Source organism: Triturus cristatus, chromosome 1_2, assembly GCF_964204655.1.
Source record: "Triturus cristatus chromosome 1_2, aTriCri1.1, whole genome shotgun sequence".
Classification (NCBI taxonomy): Eukaryota; Metazoa; Chordata; class Amphibia; order Caudata; family Salamandridae; genus Triturus; species Triturus cristatus.
Genome location: NC_140580.1, coordinates 1,089,283,972 through 1,089,306,404, shown reverse-complemented (window position 1 = coordinate 1,089,306,404; position 22,433 = coordinate 1,089,283,972). Strand labels below are relative to the sequence as shown.

The 22,433-nt window shown below is 45.5% G+C and overlaps 1 protein-coding gene across 3 annotated transcripts in view; it reads right to left on the bottom strand.

The window, feature by feature from the left end:
• B3GALT9 (beta-1,3-galactosyltransferase 9) overlaps positions 1 to 22,433 on the bottom strand; it is a 44,698-nt gene that overhangs the window by 10,291 nt on the left and 11,974 nt on the right. The window contains exon 1 of one of the 3 annotated variants that reach the window (XM_085616070.1): positions 17,764 to 17,875. The exons of the other annotated variants lie outside the window; for them this stretch is intronic. Within the exon in view, the coding sequence (XP_085472196.1) occupies positions 17,764 to 17,787 (24 nt within the window). The 5' untranslated portion in view covers positions 17,788 to 17,875. Of the gene's footprint in view, positions 1 to 17,763; positions 17,876 to 22,433 lie in introns of those variants that run through there. 3 annotated transcript variants of the gene reach the window in all.

Sequence of the window (22,433 nt, the reverse complement as noted above, 5' to 3'; positions counted from 1 at the left end):
CCTACGTGACCCCACAGAATAAGTATCTGAGAGCAGCAGAGCCTCTCAGATATGCTGCTTGAAACAAGAGAAGAAGAAGGGTCCATGCTGGAAGTTTGATTTGCACCAACCATGCCCTGAACTCTGACTGACTGTACCTGCTGCACAATCTGGAACTACAGCCCTGTGAACTTAACTGGCTTCAAGAGCACTAAAGAGTGGACTCCCTGCAAGCTACAGTTTGACAGAGTTCACCTGGACCATCACCACAAAGGATCCCCGGCTGGAGTGCTACCAGTGGATTGATTTGTAAGGATTTTGCCCAAGTGGATTATGGGAACTGAAGTCCCAACGTTCCAAAGACCATCTTGGAGCTTCCAGACACTTGGATTAAGTTTTGGACACTTTGGGACCCTCAGAGGTGCTTCAGGAAGAAGTTCCAGAAGTTTGGAGCAACTTTGGAAAAAGGCTCCATAAGTGGACCGATCGACCTGGCCAGCCTAACCGGTGACCCACAACCGGGAGATGGCCTGCTCCCCAGGTTCATCTGGCTGAAAAGCTCCGGAGGTCCAACTGCCAGAGTTTGACCGAGAGCTGGTCGAAAGCCAAGCCGGCGAACCCTCATTGAATCCGGCCTAGTGAACAGCATCGAGGGACCCTGGGAGAAAGATCTCCTTAAAAGTTTCTAAGTCTGATGGTAACAGACTTGACCGGCCCCAACCATGAGAGTCAAGCCGCCCACCTTCAACTGCGCACCGGCCTGGCTCCCTGGTTCGTCCTTGTTAGAAATGGGGGTCTCTAGTTGCAATGGTATACACCTTTGTCCAAATAGGGACCCTTACTTCTAGTCAGGGAAAGGGGGATACACTCCTGAATAACCCCTGCTCACCCCTGTTGAAGCTTGACAAGAGCAGACAGGCGTATCTCAGAGGCAGTGTGTAAAGCATTTGTGAACATATACAGAAATACAGAGAAAACACTACAAATGGACACAACACCAGTTTAGAAAAATAAGTAATCTTTACTAGACTTAACACAAGACCAAACAACAAAAATCCACAATACTGTAATAAAAAATAAGACTTTAAAATGGTAGAAATAGATTAGTTCAATGTAGATGGTAAATGTAACACTTTACTCTCAAAGTACCTTGGATGCGTCATGCAATACAAACAAAAGGGTCACAGGGAAGGTGATGCGTTGGTTCCTTGCTTCGGGGGAGGTGATGCGTCGGTTCCTTACTGCAGCGCAGGGGAGGTGATGCGTCATTTCCTTACCGGAGACGAGGTGATGTGTCATTTTTTTACTGTGATCCGGTGCGATGCGACCAGATGGCGCCTCGATGCGATGTGACAAAATGGCGTCTTTGATGCGATGCGACAACGTGGATGCGAATCATGCACGCCTGACGGCCGTGCGGCATGCTCGATGAATTTTGGAGCTGTGACAGGCGACATGCTTCTCCGGTGATGCGACGGTGACCTCTGCATCGGCGGCACGCTTCTCCAGTGATGCGACGCGCTTTGGCTGCGATGCGAGGGCAACTGCTGCGGTAGCGACACGCTTCTCCTCGTTGCGTCGCGCTTCCAGCTCCCAGCGACAAACAGTCTCTAGAGGTCCTAAACAGCTGCAGGCACCTCTCTGTAGGTTAGAATTCCCAGCAAGGAAATTCAGGGGGAGCTGGTGGTGAAGTCTTTGTGTCCCTGAGACTTCAGACAGGAGGCAAGCTCAGTTCAAGCCCTTGGAGATCTTCCTCAAGATGACAAAGCAAACAGCAAAGTCCTTTTCTCCTTTCCTTGACAACAAGTAACCACTGCTGGCCAACCCCAGACAGCAAACAGCACAGGGACAGTAATCCTCCTTCAGCGTCTCTGGTTTCTTCTCCTTGGCAAAGGTTCCTCTTGATTTCCCAGAAGTGATCTAAAGTTCTGGGGTCTGGGTCCCGCTTTTTATACACACAAATCCTTTGTCTCTGAAGGCAGAGAGTGTCTGTACCTAGTCAAAACCAGTTCTGTCCTCCTGGGTGCAGCTTCCTGGCAGGAGGTGGAGACAGCATTGTTTGAGAGCAGACCTGGCCCAGGTAGCTGAAAGGAAATATCCGCCCCCTACTCTCTATTCAATGCAGGTCCTATTCAGCCCAGCCCTGACCCATCAGACTGCTCGAGCCAAGGCCCTCTCCAGCCTCCTGTCACTCACAAACCAGACATAAAATACACAAACCTAGCAGAGGCATGCTGGATGGTAAGGCAAGAAAATATCTACTTTCTAAAAGTGGTATTTTCAAACACAGAAAGTAAAAATCACCCTCACTAAAAGATGTATTTTAACACTTTGAGTTCAGGCATACTAAACTCAAATTTCTACCTTGTTCCCTGAGTCAGTTAGGATTATAAGATGTTATAATCAAAACTGCCCATTCTGGCCTATGGGAACAGGTAGCCTTACAATAGTGAAAAACAAAATTGGCTGTAATTCACTATAAGGACATGCCACACACATCAGGGCATGTCCTACCTCTTACATACAATGCCCCCTGCCCTTGGGCCTACCTTAGGGGTGACTAAAATGTAGAAAAGGGAAGGTTTAGGGACTGGCAAGTGGGTGCACTTGCCAAGTCGACATGGCAGTCCCAGACTGCACACAGGCTCTGCAATGGCAGGCCTGAGCCATTTTTGACAAGCTGCTTCTGTGGGTGGCACAATCAGTGCTGCAAGCCCACCAGCAGCATTTGATTTACAGGCCCTGGGCACAAATGGTGCACTGTACTAGGGTCTGACAAGTAAATCAAATAACCAATCATGGATCCACTAATCCATTACATCATTTTACAATAGGGAGCACTTGGACTTTGGCACTGATCAACAGTGGCAAAGTGCAGAAAGCATCTAGAGCAACAAAAACAGATGAGGCAACAGCAAAAAGTGGAACGGGGACTCACGCCAATGGCGCCAAGTCTAACAGTCCTGCTGGAAAGCTGCAGAGGTCTGACTTCCATAGTTTGACCGGCAGCTCGTCGAAAGGCAAGCTGGTAAACCCTCACCGAATCCGGACTGGTGGAGAGCATCGAGGGACCCCTGTAGAAAAAGATCCAGAAACGTTTTTAAGTCAGAAAGTAAAAACTTTGACCAAGGCCTACAGCGCGGGGTAGCTGCGCAGGGCTCCATGGCAGTCAGACTGAAACTTTGACTTTGACCCGTTCTAGCGTGTCCAGATGTCCTAATAGGTGCTATAGGTTTCTTTGTGCTATATAGAGATAGATCTTTAAAAATTCATATTAATGGTGTAATTTTAAAGATAAACATATTTCCTATTTTTATAAATAGGTGTTGGATTTTTATTGTGTGTTGTGTATTAATTATTTACTGAATTGGTGTTTTTAATTGCTTTACATACCTGTCTCTGAAGTTAAGCCTACCTGCTCGAAGCTAAGCTGCCAAGGGTTGAGCACGGGAATACTTTTCCGAGACCTATTCTGAATCCTACACGGTCTTAGTTGCTTTATTGCCAGCAGTAGATGCATATTTACCATTACTAATAATCCACTTTCGAACAAATTGCAAAACTTAAATCTTCATTTTGATCTCTCTACCTTTCTGATTAATTGAAAAGCATCTGAATGGCAAGCAGGTGCTCTTCTCCAGGCAAGTGCAAGCTTCTGTTGAAAGGGGCCCCATTTCACACACTCTGAGGGGCCTCTACCAGTACTTGAAAGAAAGTAGCTTGTTAACAGAAAGTAGCAAATTGTAAACTTTCTCAGCAGGAACTGGTACAATACCGTACCTTCATGCACACAGCAGCTGCAGAGTTTGAGTGGAAACAAAAACAAAAACCAGAAAGCATCATTGCTCTTAAAGAGCCCTGTTTAGGGGCGATTTGCCCATAGAAGTGCCAGGGCGTTGCCCTCCTGCGTGCCAGTCATTGCATATAAAAAATATATATATTTTTCGGTTTTAAGTGAAAATAATTAAGGCCTGGCCAAAACTGCTATCACCATGCCCGATGACGTACGGGGGGGCTGGTTCAAGCATAATAATTGGCAGCCACGCTGTGCATCACAGTGAAATGAAGTGCGCATGTCAGTTTCGCTGTTTTGTTTTCCACGGCCAACCCGACATGCGTACTTTAGCTCTTCACGATCTGGGGTGTGCACAGAGAGAAAAAGGACGCAGCCTCTTGGTCGCTATATGAGCTCCGTGTCTGCCTGCCCCATCGAATCCGCGTTGCTGCTGTCATGCTGTTCACTAATACAAAGAACATCTCTGCGAGACGGCTGCGTGCATTAAGGCAGACAAGCAGCAGTGGGCATGAAGATTAATGGAATGCCCTTTTCCACTTATCAGAGCTTTGGTTTGGCCCAGCCTGCAGGGAGTCGCAAAGAAGAGCCTGACGTAACAAAGTTCAGCAGCAAAGTGGTGGGTGGCATCGAGCGCTGCATTTCCGCCAGTACATTTACAAACGCTTCCACATAACGTGGAGGCAGCAACCACGAGCCACAGAATGTAATGGGTGACGGTGTTGTTACACAAGCCTGCATCATTCATTTTATAGACCTGGAAGAATAAATGTCTGGGTAGGCCCCACCCTAAAGAAATACTGTCTCATACCTGCAGGTTGCACACACTCTTGTGCATGCAATGATAATGCAACAGATATACCTCACTGGTCTCTGCCAATACAGAATGAGTTTAAGATGCCATCCAGTAGTCAGTGTGCTCTATATAAGTTCCTTTTTATGTATACTTCTACAGTTTAATATACTTTCAGTTCTATGCAGCACAGACCACAGTCCCAAAGGCTTTAGAGCATGGACCAGACCACGCACAAGGACACATACAGATAGTTAAATATGCAAGACACGTGCCATGTTCTATATGGATGACACATGACGCATCATTAGAAAGCGAGCTCGAGACAGGTTTACCTCCAGGGCAGAGCCTTTGGCGGAAGGACAAGCAGCCATTAGCTAAAGAAGCAAACCCCCCGTATTTAAGCTGACAGCTGCAGCCCTCAGCCCCCGTGGAGGCAGTAGCGGCCTCAACCAGCCTGTGCTGCTGGTGTGCATGCGATGCGATTATGGCATATCTCTGTAGCCTATTCAGTCTGTTTCAATATTTATAGAACAAAATGTCACAAAATATTTTCGTAATTAAAAACAGTTGCACCAGTGAAGTGCCCCCACGTGAAGCGCGCAGCCAGCTGTTGCCTTTAACCAGCCGAGGAGGTGCATTAGGAGAGCCTTGGAGGCAGGGTGGAATCTGAGCACAGACCTCAAGTGAAAGGCTCGTGGTGGACGACTAACGTCAGAAAGGCGTGCAATCCTTCCTTTGACTGCTGTCTCTCTGTGGTTGGCTCAAAGGCAATAGGTGCGACCCGGGTCAGCTTTTCTTTTGCAATGTAAAATTTTTATGGCATTGGCCAGTGGAAAAATTATGGTTTCATTTTATGCCACGCCATTTTCGAGCTTCACCAGCCACCACTGGTCCTGTTTGTTTTTAGTTCTAGGCAGTGTGATTGCTGTAGCATAGAGGTTGCAAGGGCAGTGCCAGGGGTCGCAAAGGGAAAGCCAGGTGTTGCAGTTGCGACCCCTGGTGAACCCTAAGTGATGTATATGTGATGCCAGTTAAGTATTTTGCAATACATTTAGGCACTGAGCCATAAATGGTATGATGAAAAAGACCAAGGGGCATATCAGCAACAACCGGCGATAATTATCGCTAAGCGCACTTAGCACTAGGATAATTATCGCCGGCTAGCGTGGATTTTTATCGCTGAGATAGCGTGCTATTAGCAACGCTTATCTCAAAGGTGATAAAAATCCTAGCGCTAACTGCCAAACGTGAGATTATCGCTGGAAACCCAGCGATAATCCCACGAAGTTTGGCGATAGCTTGCTGATAGGTCCTAACATACTTAGCCATGATATCCACCTTACATAGGATATCATGGCTAAGCCAGTTTCAAAGCAGGCATAAAGAAAGTAGCGATAACAGAGGTTATCGCTACTTTTCTTGTCGCTATGCTGCTTTGCGGGAGCCTTGATAATAGGAGAAATGTCTCTTAGCGACATTTCTCCCGTTATCCTGGGGAGGAACGCCCACTTTGCATCTCATTAGAAATGCAAAGATGGGTGTTGGGAATTCAGGCGCTAAGGCAAGGTTTCACGTGATAGCGTGACCTTGCTGATATAGAGATACAATTATCGCCGATAATTTTATATCGCCGCCTTGTAGATATGCCCAAAAATCTTTTCAAATAATTTGAGGTTTAATAAGAAGTCAGTATCATAATTTAAATATTGAAATGGCAAGGCAAATCCGGGGAGACGATGTTACCAAGTGAGCAGCTTGGTTTTTAATAGACTGTAGACTGTTCATCAATGACAATTCAATGCCTATATGAAGTGCAATACACTAATCCAGTCTGAAGCCAAAGAGTGGCGCTAGGGGCTTCGTGAAGCCCGCTTTTGCAGCTAAAGTGGGGTGTTTTATTTTTTTAGGACCGTCTTTTATCTGCAACTTGGCAGATAAAAGCTCATAATTAATGCTAAAACAAAGAAAGAAGGATGGATTGACAGAAAAAGGAAAGCACGAGGATGAGTGAATGCATGAGTGGGTGAAAGGATGGATGGAAGAGTGGTTAAAAGGATGGGAACATAAAATGATGGATGGATGAGTGGGTGTAAGGGTTGATGGATGAGTGGGAGGAAGGATGAATGAATGAGTGAATGAAAGGATGAAAGGGTGAAAGGACGGGTGGATGAAAGGATGGATGAATGAGTGGATGAAAGGATGAATGAACGAACAGATGGATGGGTGAAAGGATGGAAGGATGAGTAGGTGAAAGGCTGGATGAGTGGGTGAAAGGATGGGTGTCAAAGGATGAGTGAGTAAAAGGATGGATAGGTGTGTGAGAGGATGAGTAGGTGAGAGGTTGAATGATGAGCTGGTAAAAGAATGACTGGGTGGGTGAAAGGATGAGTAGCTGAAAGGATGGGTGGATGGATGGGTGAAAGGATGGGTACATGAGTGAGTGAGAGGATGAGTAGATGGGTGGATGAAAGATGGCAGAGTAAATTGAAATCTGAGAAGATAGATGGAGTAATGGATGGATGGATGGATTAATAGATGGGTGGATGAAAGGATGGCAAAGCAAATGAAAGTCTGAGAGGACAGATGTATGTATGGGTGACTGAAAAGATGGTGGAGTAAATGGCAATCTGAGCAGATGAATGTATGTATTGGTGGGTGAAAGGATAGCTGAGTAAATAGAAATCTGATAGCATAGATGGGTGGTGGAAAGGATGACAAAATAAATAGAAATCTGAGAGGAAAGATGGATGGATGCATGGTTGGAAGGACAGAAAAAAGCATCAACTGATGGATGAAAGGCTTAATTGATGGATGGGTAAGTAAACGGCTGTATGGCTGGATGAATGCATATATAGATATATGTATAGGGGAGAGGAGTTGGCCTAACGGCTAGGGTGGTCGACCTTGAATCTGGGAAACTGGGTTTGAGTCTCGGCAATGACGCTGAACATCATGTGATTCTGGGCAAATCACTTAATCTCCCCGTACCTAGCAAAAACAAAACAAATGAATGTGTCCTCATGTAATGCAACTGGTGCGATGTAAAGCGCTCTGATACCCGATTCAGGTCAAGTTCGCGCTATATAAAACTGTAAAATAAAAAAAAAATAGATGATAAAATGGTGAAAGACTGGATGATCAATGAAAGAATGAATGGATGACAGAAAGTAAAGGTGAATTGGTGGATAACAGTGTGTGGATGGAAGGGTGAAAGGATGAGTGGATAGATGCTTGAGTGGAAGAGACAAAGTATCTCTTCTAGGGATGTTCTTCTTGTGAGGTTCAGGCTCACTAGTGTTGCTTACTTGGTGCCATCAGACCTTTGGTTTAAAGTGGGGGCTGTTTTAATTTTCTGGCTACTCCCTTGAGTGGCACGATGACCTCACAACCATCAGATATAAAGAAATGGAGACTGGGACCAATTTCCCTTAAATAAAAAGTACAGGAAGAAGTAACTGTAGCAACCTGGTGCAATTTTATTAATTTCAACAATTTTATTACAGCATGACAAGCACATGAACTGATATTTCAAGACTCACTCTTGAGTCTCCGGGGAATTCTTCAGTTTTGAATTGCTATAATGTCTTTGTATTACAGTGGGTTGGTATTACATCCTGAGTTTGAGTAAAAGGGTAGAACTCCTACTCCCTTGGGAAAAAATATTAATCTATCATTGTCTCATCTCCACCACCAACATCACAATAATTACTACCACCAGCATAATCATCATCCCTGCCATTACAACTATCATCATTGGCTGATTGGCCCAGGGAGCTTCCTTTGGGCCACCTTGATCCTGCAGGAGCGAGTGCTTTGATTGGCTGCCATCAGCATGGAAAAAATGTTGCTGGCAGCCATTACAGGACTCGGGGACTCAGTCCCCTGTCCTGAAGTTATGAAAGACATGTAATATAAGGAGGCAGAGTAGGGATACCCAGCCTGCCTGGGCTCTGTGTGGGGTGGGAGGGATGCTGAAAGTCCCCCAGTTCCAAAATAAAAAAAAATGATTTTTTTGCAGCAATCTTGTAGTACTGCTGCGGGATTGGAAAAAATTTAAAACAAAATGGCTGCCCATGGCCACATTCTTTAATTAGGAGAGGAGCCTGCAGTTACTCTCCCCAGGCTATTTTCGGCTCAGGAGACCCCACCCACGGAGCCCAATTTATTTAGTAAGAGGAGGGGAGGCAGCCTCTCTCCCCTTTTTTATTATATTTGGCCCTGGGCGATGAAGTCCCTGGGGCCTAATAAGGCGCAGGTGGGGTGGGTTCAAACGCTCCCCTCCCCTTAGCTTTTGTCCCCGGGGCCCAAGAAGGCTTGGGGAGGGAGGCTACGTGGTCCCCTGCACATTTTTTTTATTGTATTTGGCTCCAGGGATTTAGTTCCCAGGGCCTTTTAAGGGCATGAACAGGGGGTCTGCACTCCTCCTTCCCTTAATATATATGTTTTGGGCACAGGGGATGGGGTCCCCGGGGCCTGAAGCCCAACTCTAAGCTGTGCACAGCAAATGCTGTGTGCATTGTGGGGTTGGCCGCCTGCTGGGGGTTTGGCCTCAGGGCAATCACTGAGATTAAACCTCTGCACATTGGCAAAGGCAGTGCAGAGCGTGTGCCTGCTGGGAGTTGGAAACAGGGCCTGGCTGGAACATAGGCCCTGCAGCTAACCCCACGCCATGCAAGAGCAAAGTCCCTGCACGGTGTGGGATTGGCTGCCTCTGGGCGGCTGCCTGAGGGGAGTCAAATGTCATCAAGGATGTCATTTGAGATGTCATCAGTGATGTCATAAATGATGTCCTAGAACATGTCATGAGCGAGTGATGTAATATGGGAGGTCATAAGCAGTGCACCAGGGCGCATATTCATCTAACTATAATGTCTCCTTAACCTTTGTTTTTTTTCAGTGAATTTCTAACTTTAAAAAAAACAAAAACAGATTTTATTATCACATTTAACTTTAACGTCACTATAAACTTTGTTTTTTTCAGTATATACATTTCCTATATCCTAACTAATTTTATCTAGTGAACATTGTTACTTAATTCTCTGTCTATATTATTTTCTGTTGGAATGTATTTCAGTATCTGTGAGCAGTGACGGCTGGCAGGGAATAGGCAGGGGGTGGAACAAAATATATAAATTTAAAAAACTACTAACCTCCTCATGTCCGCCTCCGTCTCTCCTCCATTACAGCCATCACTGTCTCTCCTAAGTCTCTCGTCCTTGAAGCACACAGGCTCCCCTAAGCCCATCACAATGCTGCAATGCAGTGTTGTGATTGGCTAGAGCACCGTAGTTCGGCACTCAGAAGGGAACATGCAGCCTTTGCATGTTCTCCACCCAGGTTATGTATTACAGCCTGTGGAGAACATGCAAAGTGGGCATGACTGTTTGGTTGGCCCAGGACGGCCGGCCAAACTGTCATTCGCACTTAAGTGCATGAACCATGGGAAACAACGCATGCCTTACATCACATGCCTTTACAACACGGTTGTTACAATGACCGCGTTGTTACAACGTGAACCATTACATCGCAAGTTGTCTCAACGACTTGCTGTAGGGGGCGCACTGGTGTTGGATTTAGAATCCAACACCTTCCCTGATGTTGCACAAACTGGAGTGGGAACAGTAAATTATACTATTCCTAAATCCAGCGCGCCCCTTACAGCAAGTTGTTGAAATGACTTGTGATGTAATAGTTTGCGTTGTAACAACGTGGCCAAAGTACAGTAGTGTTGTGAAATATCTGCACATTATGCAGAGACATCCTCACAGAAAAGAAAAGAGTGGTGGAGACGGAGGTCTCTTTACAGAGGTTAGTGAATAGAATTGTACATTGTATGATTAGTACTGTTGTGGTACTACTTCCCATAATAAAAAATGATGTTTGTGAATAGGGTTCTACAGGCTTTCGTATACATTTACAATTGTTTGCTATTCAAATGGATTTATGAATAATATCGTTACGAGTGTGGAGTGTCAGCACATAAAAAGAGCTATTATGTACGGAGACTCCGCGCTCGTAAAGATACTACTCGTAAATCCCTTTCTAAACAGCAAACAATCGAAAACGCACACAAAAGTGTACATTCATCTTTGTGAATCAGGCACTATATCACTACTAAAGCTAGCTTTAAGGACATTAACGCTAGCTGTCTCTTTCTTTTTTGGTTATTTCAGTCACTACTATTAGATACTCTGCAGTACTGATACTGTTTGTGAGGCAAGAATTATTGAAAGAGTGAAGTATTGTATTGTAATTGCATTTATAGAGCCTCAAACTTTACAATTTTTATTTTTTAATACAAAATGCTTTGAAAAAGGGACTTCTCTTTCTCAATTAAATTCTTCCACAAATGTATTTGAAAAGTGCCAACTGTTTGTAAAACTGATGTACAAAGTTCATTAACGGTCAAAAAAGGACTGTTATTCCACAGTATTGTTCTGTTATGTTACAGCAGTCCTTCTTCACATGTATAAACATTGCAACACTGTAGCAGACGTTGCTTCCTCCATTCACCTCTCCATGGCACGTGCAGTGCTACGTCATTGCAATCCATCCCAGTTCGCCATTGGGTTAGAGTAAAGCGGCGGACACTAGCCCTCCTCACAAGTGGCTCAGTGATCTGGGGTGGAGGTACGGGGGAGGGGGGGCTACAAGTTGCACCCTGAGATCCCTCCTATGAATGACAAATATTTGGTGATGTCACTTCCCTCTCACAGCTGCAATCTCTGGGTAAAGGTAAACATTTCCACAGAACTCATAATTCCAACGGGGCTGATAACTAATAATCGGCCCCACTGGCAATAAATAGTCACTCATAATGAAGGTGTAACTCTCTAAGATCAACTTAATGACAGTCTAGGTTTTTGGTCCTCAATCTAGAGCACCTATGTTTTGTCACAATCATGTTTAAATACTAGAAGACAGGGGTTTATCTTATCTCATAGTCTTTTCGTTTGTTCGGCAAAGGCTCTCTTCATGTTGTATAAACATAAAATTGTGCACCAGCATGGACACTTTAATGACCGTACTTTGCGGCTGCCCACAGGGGGCCACTCTAAATGGTCTGCCTCGTTAGTGCCATTGGGGCACTTCCCCAGCCCCACTACTAATGCTGGACTCTAGGAGGAGTTCCCTTACCAGACGCGCCAGGCGCATCACTTCCGGCGCTCCGAGGAGGTGGGGGGGTATTTATGCCTCCCCCGGCCATCTTGGCGTCCTCTTTGCGCCGGACACGCCAAGATGGCCAGTGTCCGGCGCAAAGCGTCAGATGGTGTGTGCCAGCAAACTGCTATATTTCATCGGTTAGTGAGCTGCCTGCACCGCACACCGGAAAGATGTTCAACTGGTGCACGGAGAACAGGTGATGGGCATATGACCGCTCAAAGTTGCGCCTCTGCCTAAACACAGGTTTAGACACCACAGCTGCTCCGACTGCACCTCTACTCCGACACAGGCCACATTGCAATTCTAATTGCACTTATATAGCACCCTGATGAAGCATGGAATTGTTTTACACCCGGTAGCACACTGCTCCTGAACCCAAGTTTAGTGGTTAGTCCAGTGTTATTGGTTACTGTTTGTTTTTAGAATTAGTCTGATGCATTCACGCAGAATATTCCATGCAGTCATTCCAGTTTCTTTAAGGTGGACTAAATTAATCGTGGATTGGGTGGTTGCGATCATTAGTGGGGGGAGGAGGTAGCTCATGCTCATGGTTGGTAGGATAGCTGAGTTAGAGGAGTTTAGGTATTCTTGGGTTGCATAGGTATGACTTTCAGAGGAAGGAGGAGAGTTTGTGATTTTGTAAATGACTTGTGGGGAAATTGCAGAAATACAGCAATAGAGAATAAGACACACATGCATGTGTCAGAGTAGGTTGTGCTGAAAGAGAGGAGACATACAGAGGATGGAATAGAAGCAGAGAGGCATTTGAAAGAGAGAAGAAAAAAGGAGATGTGACAAATAGAGGTTTTAATTGATGTTCAGTTTTCAATGCCGGATTTGAGGAATGTAGAACATATTTTTGAGACAGCATGCACTTTGAGGATGCAAGAGTGTAGAAAGAAACAACATTATTTAGTTCTGAAGAGTATGCTGCATTGGGGTGCAGATGTATATGCCACCATCAGAAAGATTTACCACTGCCTCGCAGTCCATCAATACCTCAGTTGTCCAGTGACAACCGGTCTTCCTCTGATGTACCCCACACCTGAATGCATCTGGAGGGCTCCCACAACAAATCTGTCACAGGCCCACACTCCAAAAAACAAAACAAATGTACATTTCCAAATAGCATTGTTGCACCTCAAATGGTTAGACAGTCTTCTGGCCCACTCCCAGACTTCTATCACACTGCCCTTGACAGGAGTGATTGGAGTCACAGTCTTCATAAAATGTCAAACACAAACCAAAAATCCAAATCTAGTCCCCAAAATGTATGACACATACCTCATAGTTTATGATTAAACACTTCAATATATAATGTATATAAATAATAATCAATCACCAGGTGCTCGATGAGGGAGGTAAACCGAGCTGCTGGTCGCCTAGCATCTTTACCTAGGCCAGCCAACATAATGCATATTATGAAAGTTCATCCACACCCTATCTGAGTCGACTGTCAGAGCGCATCAAACCTTAGATTTCCATGATGCCATTCATAGATACTAGATGTTATTTCCATTTCCAATTTGTTTTATTCATACTAGGATTAAAAGGTTTCTTGCCAACATAACTCCTTTGCCAGCACGTTTCGTTCCAGTGGAAATAGCCTGTAGAACTTTGTCAGGGTCAGGAGCAATAAAGACACATACACATATATTACATCTACATAAGAAGTGCTGAACACCCAATCACTTCCAGTGCTCAAGGCCCCAAGTGTGAGCACCACACAAAAGATACCCTGAAAGGTCATTTGAAACCTATGGAACTCTAAGAGTTGATCAACTTGGAGAGTTGGACTCAGATAGCATGTGGATCAATTTTCATCTGAAATGTCTCTTGCTACCTTCCTTCGGAAGCTGTCTCTCAAGATAAACTTTTATCCGAATAAAATGTCCCATAGCGGTCCTGAATGGAAGAGCTCTTCTGCGTCAAATCACCACTGCCTGCCTGTTTTTGCTGACAAACAGGGCAGCAGTATTCCTTAGACTCAGAACTATTCCTTGTAGTGGCGCTCCACTCTTTTTTCCCTTCACAGTTCTCTGGTTTGTGACACCTCCTGGACACATGTGCTTGTGTCCACTGCCATGTATGCTGACGTGTGTCATCTTCCAGGTCGGAACACTTGCAAAAGGATGTATGACGTTACAACGCACACTATTACAACGCATGCACTTACAACGCATTTTTTACAAAGCATAATCCATTACAACGCATGACATTACAACGCATGACACTACAACGCATTTTTAAAAAATACCTTTACAACGCACTACCATTACAACGCATACTACCTTTACAACGCATACCATTACAACGCATAATATTAAATTACATTTAAGGTAAGTATTAGATAGTATAGGGGTAAAAATTACTATTCTAGCTCCAGGGGGTGCAACAGTAGGGTAAGTGTTGAATAGTGTAGGGGTAAAAATGACTATTCTAACTCCAGGGGGTGCAACAGTAGGGTAAGTGTTGGATAGTGTAGGGGTAAAAATTACTATTCTAACTCCAGGGGGTGCAACAGTAGGGAAAGTGTTGGATAGTATAGGGGTAAAAATTACTATTCTAACTCCAAGGGGGTGCATCAGTAAGGTAAGTGTTGGATAGTATAGGGGTAAAAATTACTATTCTAACTCCAGGGGGTGCATCAGTAGGGTAAGTGTTGGATAGTATAGGGGTAAAAATTACTATTCTAACTCCAGGGGGTGCATCAGTAGGGTAAGTGTTGGATAGTATAGGGGTAAAAATTACTATTCTAACTCCAGGGGGTGCATCAGTAGGGTAAGTGTTGGATAGTATAGGGGTAAAAATTACTATTCTAACTCCAGGGGGTGCATCAGTAGGGTAAGTGTTGGATAGTATAGGGGTAAAAATTACTATTCTAACTCCAGGGGGTGCATCAGTAGGGTAAGTGTTGGACAGTATAGGGGTAAAAATTACTATTCTAACTCCAGGGGGTGCATCAGTAGGGTAAGTGTTGGATAGTATAAGGGTAAAAATTACTATTCTAACTCCAGGGGGTGCATCAGTAGGGTAAGTGTTGGATAGTGTAGGGGTAAAAATTACTATTCTAACTCCAGGGGGTGCATCAGTAGTGTAAGTGTTGGATAGTATAGGGGTAAAAATTACTATTCTAACTCCAGGGGGTGCATCAGTAGTGTAAGTGTTGGATAGTATAGGGGTAAAAATTACTATTCTAACTCCAGGGGGTGCATCAGTAGTGTAAGTGTTGGATAGTATAGGGGTAAAAATTACTATTCTAACTCCAGGGGGTGCATCAGTAGGGTAAGTGTTGGATAGTATAGTGTAATATTATGCGTTGTAATGGTATGCGTTGTAATGGTAGTATGCGTTGTAATGGAATGCGTTGTAAAGGTAGTTTTTAAAAATGCGTTGTAGTGTCCTGCGTTGTAATATCATGCGTTGTAATGGATTATGCGTTGTAAAAAATGCGTTGTAATGGTAGTGCGTTGTAAAAGTTGCGTTGTAAAGGTTGTTCCCCCTTGCAAAACATCTTGATCTTGGAGTCCATTGGTTTGTGTCTCCTTCTGGACATGCTGCCTTGTGTCCCCACCCTGGCACATGAAGATCCACACACTTTCCACTCAACAATTTTTTCAATTTAGCAAAAGGATCTGTGTCCTCTTCTGGACACAGCGACGTGTCCAATCCTGGTCACGGCAGGGTAGAGGGTTTACATTGAATCTTTTTCCCATTGAGGTTCTTTTGTTTGCTGCGCTTGCCATTCCTCCACTCTGGCATTCTCCCAGTGGGCGGCAGGGTGGGTGGGGTGGAGGCGACCTTCAGGTGTGTGTTGGCTGCCATTACCCAACTACGAAGCACTTGTAACCCCATTCTAGTCACAACTTTCTGCATTTGCGGCACTGGGTTAAAGATCTTTGACAGGATCGTTTTGGTCACCAGTGCCGCCCTGGCTGGCTTGCGTCCTGTCCTGGACACACTTCCTGGTGTCTACTGCAAGAGTCGCTAATGTCAACAATTTCACTGTCTAGCCTGTTTAGACATAACGTGACAGCATTTGCACTCCAATTCACCAGTTGGCGTCTTCGCTTGAACTGGATGACATTGTTGGCCTCACAGCACAATTATAACTTATCTCAGTCCGGACAGACCCGAATGCAGCGTCTTCCTCTACATTTCACCGGCTCATGTGTCTTCCTGGACATGCTCAAATGACGCCTTGACATAAAACATTGCATGTATCTCTCCTCAGGACATCACCTTCTGCAGCTGTTGGCACAGGTTTCATGCAGAGTCCCTTATCCAGGATATGACGTCACTGCCCTTCATTGGATCCCATCTGGACCACTTTAGGCTCCAGTTACTCTCTGGATGCCTCTTCCTGGCACCACTGGCTGAGTCATGCTGCCTTCCTGCATCAATGTCTCCTGACTGAAGACACACACTACCTTCCGACTCCAACATGCATGTCATAGGCTCATGTTCTTTGAAGGACACATACCCATTGCAGTAATGTAGGATATACATATTTATGTTGAGTGCCCTTGAGCTGTTTGCATGGTATTCTCTTTATGGCAAATGTACACTGTTTATCAGCAGCACATAAACTCAAACACACTTGTATTTGTGGAGATGTCAGAAGTGCTAAGGTGCTGCTGAGCCAAGATTTACAATATTACAGATTATTCATAGCAGTAAAGGACGCTTTAAATGGGACACACATTAAGGACCTGAGCGGTGTGTGAAGCGCTATCCTCTCCCTATCCAGTGCATTAACAGAAGATGCCCCCAGGGACATTATTTAGGAGCAGCTGGGTGTAGAAAGTTTTAACTTTAGCTAACCCTTGTATACCCCTGGCACTGCCCTTGCTACTCTTCAGAGAGGAGGGAGTTAAAAACAAACTCCATGCCGCGTTTACCAATAGCTGGAATTACTGTTACTGGCAAATATCTCCTCATGGAAGGCCACCTATTATGAACTACACCCTTTGGAATGGGGCATAACTGTGCGGACCCTGAATAACAATGTTAAATGTCACATGGTATTCCCAGAGGGGTTGAATTCTCTCATTTATCTTACTCTGAACAGGTGGTAGGTGGGAGCAGAGGCTTTCCTGCAGGGTGGTGTGGAGTGGGAAAAGGGACGATACGAACTGTAATTATATGGGGAAAGTTAATGTATGGTTTGGGAGGGTACGTTGCAAGTATGAAGAAAAAAACGTGTTGTGTACCCACCAACATTTTCTTTTTTCCTTTATTGCTTTCCCGGTGTAAGGCAAAAGTCAATAAGAGTTTAATTAAAAAAATTTAAAAAAACCTCTAATGTACTATTTACAATTTTTTCATTTTAACACCACAAAACTGAAGCTAAATACAACTATAAAACATACCTCACTTCACCTAACCTCGATTTTGAAATATTACTTTTACCTTTCACATATACCTTATTAAAATGTACCCCACCCCTCAGGATTTGTTTGTATTATTATTACATGTACTTTCTGATGAGGCTATTTAGCTGTGCCCTGCTGCATAGTTTTCAAAGCACAGGGATGTGTGGTATTAACAACAATACAACGCATCCCTACGCTGGCTGCCATGCGCCAGCGCAGGCACCCTTTCGTCATTTTGCAAGGGTGCCTGCGCTGCTAAGTTTTCAGACACCCTCATTACACTCCTTAGCAAGATGTTTGTTAGCAGCTACATCACGCTTGAGACAAAATAATGCAGAACAAGTCACCAAGGCTTCTATTATTACAGTCTTGGGATCTGAACCCCATTTTAACACAGACCCAACAGGTTCCATCACTCCAGCTCTGCAGAAAGGAGTTGAAGACCCTCATCTTCAAGCAAAACTTCACTGATGTGTACCTTGGGATGATGGACATCTGACCTCTCTGCATCCTCGCCCTCGTCCTTCTCCTCTGTACTCCTCTTCTCTACTCCCATCTTTGTACCACACTCCGTTGCTTTAAAGCGAGGTCCACTCTATATGAATCCCTAATGATCACATTGGAACACGTTGTGGAGTGAAAACAGGATCACTCACCTGCATGGTGTAACAAATTCTCATTCGGGATCCGGGGATCCACTCCTCTTAGTTCAGAAACGACATACAACATTGATATCTTGATTCTCCGGTTTGCTATCGATGGAGTAGATACTGGCTGCCGCAGTGCGGTGGCTGCAGGGGACGCCTCTTTCCATTCAACCTGAGCCGGCTGCTCACCTGAGCGCAGAGCGGGAAACCTGAGAAGGAGCTCGATCGGGTTTCAGGAGATGGAATTCCAAATGATTACCATAGTGCACAGCCACTTTACAGACGTTTTGGAGCAACCTGAAAAAAGGTAAAACTGTCTTGTTTTTAATGCCCTGCCTCAGTGTCCGGCACTGAGGTCTCATTCAGAAAGATTGAGTGTTTGAAGTTAGTCCCCAATTCACACAGCAGGCTCCCCGCTACCATGCCATGTGAACCACAGATAGTCCCTGAATCATAAACTACACAATCCTGTTTGAAGGGAAATACAGAAGGTTTCTTGGCCACATCTCAGAAAGGGGCATATCAGCAAGGGCCGGCGATAATTATCGTTAAATCACTTAGCACAAGGATAATTATCCCCGGCCATCGCTGGATTTTATCTCTAAGATAGCGTGCTATCAGCAACGCTTATCTCCAAAGCTATAAAATTCCAAGCGCAAGCTGCCAGAAGTGCGATTATCGCTTAACTAAAGAGCTGGAGCAGAGCTATTTTACCACCTTAGATAGTGAAAAATGGTTGCTTGTCACAGAACGTTAAAAGCGTGTTCTGCTATTGACTGGAAATGTACAAACATCTGTTGATATTGCTATAGCAAGGAACAGAGCACTACACAATAAAATACACAAAGCTCCAGATTAATACAATTAAAACATGAAAAAACAAAACAGCTGAACAGAACACAACACACTAACCACAATATAATATTGTTTTGTGATCCAGCACCCTGTCCCACTGCACATGCTCTCTTATGCCAGGTGACCTGAAGTAACTCCTTCTCTCACATCACATGCACCACATGTGATGTGACACCAGGACACCCTGCCTCACACCACATGCACAGCGAGACGTGTACCGCAGTAACCCTGTGTTAGACCTGTCGTCCTTAGGGTGGTCTTCCCCCAAACTTTCTGCCAGCTTACCTCGTCTTTTTGCTGTATCTTTTTGTTGACCTTAGGGGTCTGAGCACTATGCCACTGCTGACCAGTGCTAAAGTGAATTTTTTCTCCCCTAAACAGGTGAACAATGGAGTATACACAATTGGCATATTTAGTTTATTTGTAAGTCCATGTAAAGTAGTATACCATATACCCAGGGCCTGTAACCTAAATGCTGCTAGTGGGCCTGCAGCAGTGATTGTGTCACCCACACAAGTAGCCTTTCAAACCTGCCTCAGGCCTGCCATTGCCACTTCGACTTTGCACTTAAAACTACCTGCCAAGCCTTAAACTCCCCTTTTATACACAAAAGTCGCCCCTAAGGTAGGCCTTAGGTAGCCGAAGTGCAGGGTGCTGTGTAAGTAAAAGCTAGGCCTGGGCGGAACTTGCGGAGTTTCACTCTATGGTATTTTGCGCGGTTACCAAAAAACTCTGAGTTATTCCGTGGAGTTCAGCGAGCGGGCAGAGTAGTCTGCAACCAGAGCTAAAGGAGCTTCGTTTTCAAAATGAAAACAGTATTTGAGGTGGGGTGCAAGGGGCTGAAAAGACAATTCTCAGCCAATCAGCTGCTGAAATGACACCCTACACTGGGTAAAACAGTATCCCTGGGAGGTGCATGTGATGGCCTGAGTCTAGCCTGAACAAGAGTGGTGGAGGCCTAGTGTTCAAGTACCTCAATCCTGGGGTGCTGCACCCGTCACTGAGTCCTGTCACCACTCCGCAGATGCAGCTCAATCATGGGCTGCAGTGCCCATCAATGGGCCTTAACACCACTCGGCTGAGGCACCATAATCCGAGGTGCAGCGACCTTCACTGGGCCCTGTCACCACTCGGCAAATGCACCTCAATCCTTGGCTGCAACCCCGTCACTGCTAGTGCAGGGGCCACTCGTAGCATTTAGCCGATGCATCTCAATCCTGGTGTGCAGCCCCTACCACTGATAGTGCAGCGGCCACTCTTAGCACTCCGCTAATGCATGTCAACCTTGGGCTGCAGAACACACTTTATTTAAATACAGGGCCATGCTCACTGCTCTTCCAGTGTACCTCAATATTTTAATCATTGTTTTGCAATACACCCTAATGTCATATTCGAGAGATCCAGACACAGCTTATTCAGTGCATCTCACTCCTAGCCTACATCACCCCTGACCAGCCCCATCAGTGCATCTCTGCCCAGGCCTAAGCACCGACTACTAGTCTAGACCTGGCAGCCATGCATATCTGCTTTTGTATCCTAGTCTTCCCCATCGGTGATTCTCAGCGCTGGCCTACATCCCCCCTTACCAGCCATTAACATCTCCGTCAGTTCATCTCAACGCTGGCCTGAGACCTACCTAGCAGCATAGCCAGTGTGTCATGGGCCCTGGTAATAGGAAGGAAATGTGTCACCCTGGCTGCTGTATAATCTGTCAAATACAGCAATAACCAGGGTTTGGAGGGCACCTCTGGGCCCCGGTGTCAACTCACCTGGTGAACCAATAGAAGCTCTGCCCCTAGCACCCATGCTTCTCCAGCGGGCTCCCAGGTCATGATGTCTGGAGCCAGGGCTGACTAGCATGGCCTAAGGACTGTGAATGGGTGCGTCAGACCCTCTTCTTCCTCGCCCACTTCCTATCTGAGGAGGAGCTCAGACCTGAGCTGCTTTGGAGGTCCAGCTGCGCCATGCCACTGCCTGAACCCTTACCTGCATCGCCAGTCATCTGCCGGGGTATTACACAGACCATGCATGGTGCATTATGTCAGCATCACAGAGGCGTGTGTGCCAAGGACAAATAGACTGAGGAGTTACCCACACCAGCTGTGACTTTCTTTCTTCTGCACAGCAGCATCCCAGTTCTGCCCACACATGGCAGATCCACCTCTCTCTTGCCATTGTACTGCCTAAAGAGCATTTCAGGGCCTGAGGAGGGCACCTGAGGGCCTAAGGCAGGCACAGTTCGGCCCAATCGTTGAAGCTTGAACAGACTTCGGCTCATGAATGACCCACAATACAAAATCTCAGTCGTCCATTCATTTTTTCCACTGCAACTTCGGTCATTTTCACAGCTTTTGGGCATGTTACTTTGTTACTCTATGTGGGGCTCTCAAGCCAGTGTATTTGGCTACACAGGTCTGTTCTCCGTGTATTTTAGTCAGCGCTGTGGTAGACACTGATCATCCAAATTGGGGTGGCTGGTAAACTCCGCCATGCAGCGGTTGGTGTAGTTTTTGATAAACTCTACCCGCCAAGCGGAGTGCGGAGTGGCAAGACTCCACAAACTCCGCCAGCAGAGCAGAGTTTACCTCCCACCACTAGTAAAAGATAGGACATGTATTGTTAAGTTTTGCATGTCCTGGTAGTGACAAACCCTCAAATATCTTTTTCACTACTGTGAGGCCTACTCCTCTCATACAGTAAAATTGAGAATTCCTAAATACACTTTTAAGCTGTAATTCCTGATTAGGAAGGAGTAGCAGCATCATGTTTTATATCTTTGGAATGGTATTGATAAATCCTCTTCAATAGTAAAGTGAATTTAATATTTTAGAAATGCTACTTTTAGAAAGTGGGCATTCCTGCGCCCTTTCTGCTCTGTGTGCCTGCAGCCTGTCTCCAATACATGTCTGGGGTGGATGACAACTACGCTTTGTGCATTCCTTCTAGACAGCCACAAACAGAGGAAGGTTAATTGTGTCTACATATTCATCTGTATTTTGATGGCTCTTCCTAAGAAGGAAGGGAGGGGGAGCTGACACCTGAATAGGCAGTGTCCTGCTTCCCACACAAAGGGCTCATTGTCCCCTACTGATAGCCTGGAGCTAGGGCTGAGAAGCAAGGACCTGTGCACTTGAAAGTCCCTTGTTTGAAGTCACCTTCAATTCAAAGGCACAACTGGCTATAACGACTAGGTCTCTGACCCTCCAAGATAGAACACTACTGGACATGTGAAGAACTCTGCCAAGAAGAAGGACTGCTATGTTGCTACAAGGACTGCCACTCTGCTGGACTGCTGCTCTGGAAGAACTGCTTTTCTGTTTCGATGTGCTGCCTATTGCCGCTGCTTGCTACCCTCTACCCTGCTGATGAAAAGGACTGGACCCATCTCACTTGAACCCTGAATGACTTCAAGGGCTTGCTGGCTTGTACGCTGTTCTGAAGTTTCAGGGCCATCAAAGACTTCCTACAACCCTGCAACAGCACTTGGACTCTACCATCTGTGAGTCCTGCCTTGGCAAGTGGTCCAAATCCAGTCCTCGGCCCTTGGAAGTGCTAGTTTCTGTGCTGACCCAGCAGAATCAACGCATCGCCGTCTTTGTGCGATTGGAACCAATGCATCGTCCTTCAATGCAGATGTACCTGCTGCTTGGTGACATTGCTTCAACAGACTGCATGGATCAACGATGATGGACTGCGTGGCTCGACGACAATACATTACCTGCATCGCAAATCGGTTCCTCAATGAGGCTTCACGAACTGCGCGGATCAGAACCGACGCATCGCTTGCATTCTCGGGATCGACGACACATTGCTTCCTCTGCTCC